Source organism: Etheostoma cragini, chromosome 11, assembly GCF_013103735.1.
Source record: "Etheostoma cragini isolate CJK2018 chromosome 11, CSU_Ecrag_1.0, whole genome shotgun sequence".
Classification (NCBI taxonomy): domain Eukaryota; kingdom Metazoa; phylum Chordata; class Actinopteri; order Perciformes; family Percidae; genus Etheostoma; species Etheostoma cragini.
Genome location: NC_048417.1, coordinates 25,493,476 through 25,500,184, shown reverse-complemented (window position 1 = coordinate 25,500,184; position 6,709 = coordinate 25,493,476). Strand labels below are relative to the sequence as shown.

At 43.5% G+C, this 6,709-nt stretch overlaps 1 protein-coding gene across 3 annotated transcripts in view; it reads right to left on the bottom strand.

The window, feature by feature from the left end:
* Nucleotides 1-616: 616 nt before the first annotated feature.
* The window catches only part of ubxn4 (UBX domain protein 4), a 32,999-nt gene continuing 26,906 nt past the window's right edge, over nucleotides 617-6,709 (bottom strand). For 2 of the 3 annotated variants that reach the window (XM_034885176.1, XM_034885178.1), the window contains 3 exons: nucleotides 4,463-4,594; nucleotides 1,149-1,369; nucleotides 617-893 (listed from right to left, as the gene is read on the bottom strand). In XM_034885176.1, coding sequence (XP_034741067.1) covers nucleotides 755-893; nucleotides 1,149-1,369; nucleotides 4,463-4,594 — 492 coding nt within the window. In that variant the 3' untranslated portion in view covers nucleotides 617-754. The remainder of the gene's footprint in view (nucleotides 894-1,148; nucleotides 1,370-4,462; nucleotides 4,595-6,709) is intronic. The other variant, XM_034885177.1, reaches the window with a different exon arrangement.

Sequence of the window (6,709 nt, the reverse complement as noted above, 5' to 3'; positions counted from 1 at the left end):
CCGGGTGTAGTGTCCATCACTGTGCAGGTTTTGGCCAGCTTCTTTTTCTCGTTCTCAAAAACCAACAACATTAGGTCTTGTGAGCATAAGAGAAAGATGATTTAAGATAGCAAAGCTCCAGCTGGAGCATGATGACATCATGTGGAAGAACCAAAACCACAATTTCAGGTTTTAAAAAAGTCTGTTTTAATTTTTTTCATTGTTGGATGAGGAGAACTAACGAGTCACTGTGTGTGTGTGTGTGTGTGTTTGTGTGTGTGTGTGTGTGTGTGTGTGTTTCACCACCTACTTTAGTACAACACCTACAGACTCAGTCCTCAGCTAGCAGCTACAAGCCGTTTTCAAATGTTTGATACAGTTTAAGCAAAAACATCATTTCATTTGATTATCTGCATGAGTCACTGGCAATCAGCACATACATTTTTAAAGTTACAGATCTCCAAAACACAAAGGCTCTTTAGCACAATGTGAAGCCAGGCTCAGGTTGCGGTGTGCTGTTGACTGGGGCGGCAGACACAAGCAGGCCAAGCACTCTCTACACCTGTCAACTACAGGATGAGCTACACGCACACAGACACACAGACAGAGACAGAGACAGAGAGAGAGAGAGAGAGACAGAGAGACTGGCCACCAGACACAATTATGTCATCAACACAAAAACAGCTGCTGTTGATTAGTACCAACAGTCAGGAAGAGGGACAACAGAAACCACTGGACCAGTCACAGCAGGACAGCCAGAGGAAGTCACAGAGAACTACATCTGCTGGGTGGAGTTTCCGTTCCATGTGTTGGTGTCGTCCTCGCTGTCCTCCTGATTCCGCAGCCTGCAGATTTTCCCGTCCTTCTTGAAGTCTTTGGGCCGCTTCTCCGCAGAATACTTTGGGACTGTTTCTCTGAGAATTCACACACACACACACACACACACACACACACACACACACACACACACACACCTTACTTTAACAGCAACAACAGGTGACTCAGGGAGTGACCTGGGGAGTGCCTTTGAAAGTCACATTTGACAGCTTAGTAAAGTTTAGATGATGTTAGGATCTGCGGTTGTGTATCGGTTCTGTACATGTCTGTCAGGATCCAGATAAGTGAAGGTAAAGTGTATACTTCATGTGTTTGTGTGTAAAATGGAGCACCTGTTTGTTTTGTCTGAGGCTGATGCTGAGCTGGTGTAGGAGCTAGACGGGCGACCGGAGCCTCTGGGTGCTGCTGCGGCTCCAGGAGGGGTGGGGCTGGTAAACAGGAAGGAGCTGAGGAATCTCCACATAGCCAATAGAGGGTAGAGCAGTGTGCCCAGAAGGACCCAGACGCCTCCGGCAGAGGATTGAACCACGGTTTGAGCAGGCCTGCTCGACTGCTGGAGAGAGAGGACCCTATCATGTTAATACTACTCAACACCCAGCCATGAGGCTGATGTTAACATCACAGCAAAGTGGCATGTAAGAGGATCAGAGGGTAGTGTAGGATCCCTGACTGTTTGGGTACAGGACGTTGGGTTCAGAATGTGACATAGGTTCAATTCAATTCAATTTTATTTATATAGCGCCAAATCACAACAACTGCACTTTTCATAAAAGAGCAGGTCTAGACCGTACTCTGTGATGCTATTTACAGAAACCCAACAATTCCCAGTACGCCTTTAACTTATGTCAACTACTCGCACACGTGGAACACAAATTCTGCAGCACTAACCCGGAAACTTTAGGCAGGGAACTGATTGTTGTGTATCAGCTGTAGTCGACTTCATCCAGCAGCCCAGTTTGCCAGGTTAGGCATGCCCAATTGCAAACTAAGTGTTTCAAACAGTACACTGTTCAAACTGTTCAGCTGAAGCTGAGTGCGACTGTGGAAACATTTCAAACATTTAATTAACCCCAATGAGGGCTGCACGATATTTTTTTATATTGTCTGCATCGCAACGTGCGCATGCGCAATAGTCACATTGCAGGACGTTGCGATGTTGACGCTAAAACCTTTTTGCTGTTTTATATAAATGTAAACTTTCACCACTCCCCTTTCACATGATTGTAACCGGTGACCCTTCCCCTTTTAAAAAAGGTAGCCATGTGGGCAGCGTGTGTATGTAAGGTAAAGTTAGTCTGACGGGGTTTATTGCTGGTGAAGTGAGGCTGTGAAGAAAAGTACCGTAGGCGGCAGCTGCTACAGACACAGTGATGCACATACTTTCCATGGGTAGTAATTTGCTGCAACGACTAAAAAAATCCCCTGATTAACGTTATCACAACATCTCTTGGCCATTTTTAACCACAGAAAGCTGCTACCAGCCAGACCAAAGCTAATATACTTAGCCTAAAGAAAAAAAGCGTCTGTCCAAACTAACGTTACAGTTCGAAGCTGTGAGGCTGGAAACGTAAAACTAATCTACTACAGCAGGCCATTTCTAATATAACACAATTTACACTGAGCGCTCTTGGATGCACAACAAACCACCAATCACAATCTATGCTCATCAATTTATCTACAAACAAGCAGGCCCCAACTAACCTAGTTGACCACAACCAGAAATTTGAGGAAGCAACATGCATGCATTATGCATGTTCCTCTAAATGGAATCTAAATTCTAGAATTATTAGTATTATATGAATACAATTGTATCATGTTAGTCAACCATTGTATTTTAACTACTTAATTTCCCTCTCTGTCGCCATGGTCCCGCTACACGTCCTGCGATGCCATGCTACATCCTACCACACTCTGCTACGCCCAGCTACGTCCTGCTGTGCCTTGTAAGACCCACAGTGCCTGCTATGCTACAAAGAACTACTACAAACAAACTACTATTTAATTTATTTTATTTACATTTTGTGAGTGTTACCGCAACTCTTTATTCTAATCCCAACCGGTCGTCAGACACCGCCTACCAAGAGCCTGGGTCTGACCGAGGTTTCTGCCTAAAAGGAAGTTTTTCGCCACTGTCGCACTGTTGCTTGCTCTGTAGGAAACTACTAGAGTTGTTGGGTCCTTGTAAATTCTGGAGTGTGGTCTAGACCTACTCTATCTGTAAAGTGTCTTGAGATAACGCTTGTTATGAATTGATACTATAAATAAAATTGAATTGAATTTAATTTAATTAAAATCACTTCAGAAGAATAGTCACAAGTCTTACTTGCTAAAGGATTAACGTTTAACAAAGAATGGTTCACATAAGAAAAAGTTCCTTTTTCATTTTTATTTTCTATATAGATGCACTCCGCTATGAAATAACCCCAGATGTCGAGAATTATTAATTATTTCCAAATAAAGCTATTTATGTCATTTTGTAAAATATTCTCTTTTTTTAATTTCAAAATATATAACTCGTGAAAGAAAATATCGCAATATCAGTTTTTTTCTAATATTGTGCAGGCCTAACCCCAACCTGTTGCTCCGTGGAACAAAACAAAGCCCTGGTGCAAGGGTTAAGGAGCTCTGCTGGAAGCGCAGCATTTCAGCTGAGAAGGGGGGAGCGCTTGCGAATGATCTAATAATTAGCAAGTGCAGAGCTTTCAAGTACTGTGTTTGACAAATAAAACTTCTGCAAGATAGAGAAAGGTAGTCTCACCTATTGTCTGTTGTCTTGATGAAAAATACAGTTTTTTTTTTTTTAAATATTAGGGCTGGGAATTGATAAAAGCTTAGTTATTAATCTGGAACGTCATCCAATTTGTATTTGTAACAGTTTTACAGTTGAATATAAAATGCCAGTTCATAAAGGAAAGGTGATACTTGTGAATTGGATAGACCATCAGATGAATGTGAGCAGCCCATGGCTGTGTGTGTGGACTGTGTGACTGGGTCTACCATCCACAACCTCGCCCCCCCATATTTGTCTGATCTCCTCCAGCATCCCACTCCCTTCCGCTCCCTCAGATCCTCTTCCTCCATAAACCTCTCTGTCCCCCCCGCCCGTCTCACCACCATGGGGGGCAGAGCATTTAGCCGCTCTGCTCCACGTCTCTGGAACTCACTACCCCCCCAACTCAGAAACATTGATTCATTCCCCCATTTCAAATCACAACTAAAAACACATCTGTTTATAATTGCCTATTCCACCTAAATGTCTGTTGCTCTGCCTTTTCTGTTGCTTTGCTGTATAGTATTTGTTTTGCTGTATGGTATTTGTTTTGCTATTGTATAGTATTTGTTTTTCTGTTGTATAGTATTTGTTTTTCTGTTGTATAGTATTTGTTATTCTGTTGTATAGTATTTGTTTTGCTGTTGTATAGTTTTGGTTTTGGTTTTGCTGTATAGTATTTGTTTTGCTGTTGTATAGTATTTGTTTTGCTGTTGTATAGTATTTGTTTTTCTGTTGTATAGTATTTGTTTTGCTGTTGTATAGTATTTGTTTTGCTGTTCTTAATTTATGAATTCCCTGTGCGGCGTCCTTGAGTGCCAAGAAAGGCGTCTTTAAATAAAATGTATTATTATTATTATTATTATTACTACTCACCGGCAGCAGCACGATGGAGGCACTGGGAGCCAGCTCCAGCTCCAGCAGAGTCCTGTTCAGGTCCTCACTGGTGAACTCCCGCAGAGGGAACATGGTTGCCAGGGAGAACTTCCCATAGCGCTTCCCCACTTCCTGAGACACACAGCACCAAACACTTCAGTCATTGTTTAGGTTGACAATGGTTGACAGTGCTATGTGCTACGTAAGGGCACACCCGTCGCTATGGGCGGGCCATAGGGGGCCGGGCCCGCCCCCAAAAATGCTTGTGCCCCCCCACTTGAGGCACAGATCTCTTTAAAAAATACAGTAATTTTATATTATCATAGTTGCTAATTTTGTCTTGCATTAATGTTGCATTCTTTATCATTAAAACATTAATATATAAAGAAACAATGGTGTGATTTTGTTTTATTGATGGGAATCTACACTGCAACAGCCTATCACGGCCTTACTAAAAAGAACGTTAGGTTACGTACGTGACGTTGCCTACGTCCATGTAGCCACTCAACAGTTACCGTGAATTTTTAAAAACTGGATGAGTTTTCACTTACTCGCTTCAGATCATAGACACTTTGTAAGAAGATGGATATCCGTAAAGTGGTTGAAAAGCCCACCAACAGCCTCTGCCACAACTGAAACGACACCGACGCCTGATGTTGGAGAAGGAGACCCTGGACGACAGTCTGAGCCTGATGCTAGCTCCGTGGAGCCCGACCCTGGACCTGGCAAGTCAAGTGCAACCGCGACTGGGGCAGCATTTGGGCCACAACAACTGCCTGTTGAATCAGTGGGTGTGAGTGACCTCGGCACAGACAAACCCAAACAGGTTGTGTTGAAGAAATATCCAGTTAAAATGTTTGGTTCAAAAAAGCGATCATTTTCCTCTGGCTGGTATTTGAACAGGGCCTGGCTTGAGTACTCAGTGGAAAAGGACTCTGCATTTTGTTATTCCTGCAGGAAATTCAAATCTGCATCATCGGACGAGACCTTCTCCATTAAGGGATTCAATGATTGGAAACATGCAATCGAAACAGGCAAGGGCTTAAATAAGCATGCAGCTTCAAAAGAACATTTAGCATGTGAAGCAATGTGGAGAGATTCAGAAAAACGTAGAGAGACAGGAAAAGAGATTTCCACTCTCTTAAATTCAGAGCAACTGGCTCGCAACAGATACTACATGTCAGCCGTAATTGATATGCTGGAGTTTTTAGTGGTGAATCAGTTGCCGTTACGTGGAGATAATTCTGGTTTTGCCAGTGTGCTAGATGATAATAGCTCCATGGGGCTGTTTTTGTCTCTCTTTGAGTACACCATGCGCAAAGATCCCAAACTGACAAGGATTACAAAAACAATCCCACAGAATGCACGCTATACCAGCCCACAGATACAAAACGAGATTATCGAAATGATGAGCAAACTCGTGACAGAAGAGATGTAGCTGGTATTCAATTAAAGTGGATGGCACACGGGATCCTTTAGGCCAAGAAAATATATCTGTAGTTGTGCGTTTTGTTGACGAAAACTATTGTGTGTGTGAGCGCCTCTTGGTAATGGCCACATCTGAGAAAGGTGATGCAGAGGCTCTGACAGGTGTCATCATTGATGAGCTCACCAGCGCCGGACTCAGCACGGACAAAATCCTGAGTCAGGTTTATGATGGCGCATCACTCATGTCTGGCAGGCATGGTGGTGTGCAGAAATTGCTCCAAAACAAGCTGGATCGTAACATACCATATATTCACTGCTTTAATCACCAACTTCATCTGGTTGTGATTCATGCAATGTCCAGCGAAGCAGCTGTCGAGGATTTTTTTGGCGTATGCAACATGCTGTACAACTTCATCAGGAAGCCAACCGTGGCTATTATGTACAAAGGCAATACCCTGAAACGTCTCTTGGACCAGAGATGGACTGGCCACTTAGCAACGGTCAAAGTTGTGGTGAAGAGTTTTCACGACATATCCACATTACTGACCGAGGTGGAAAACACACGAGGCCTTGGAGCGGAGGTGCGCGTTGAGGCTACGGGGCTGCTTTGTGCCATTACGCAGCGCAGTTTTCTTTTAATTGCGCACCTTGTTATGAGACTGTTGTCACTTTTTGAGCCACCTAACAAACTACTACAGGCCGAAGATATGGACTTGTTCACTGCGGTGACACTTGTGAACCGCGCTTCTGACTGCGTGAAGACACTGCGCACAGAAAACGAGTTTTCTGCACTGTGGGATCTCTGCGCTCCTCCAGCAT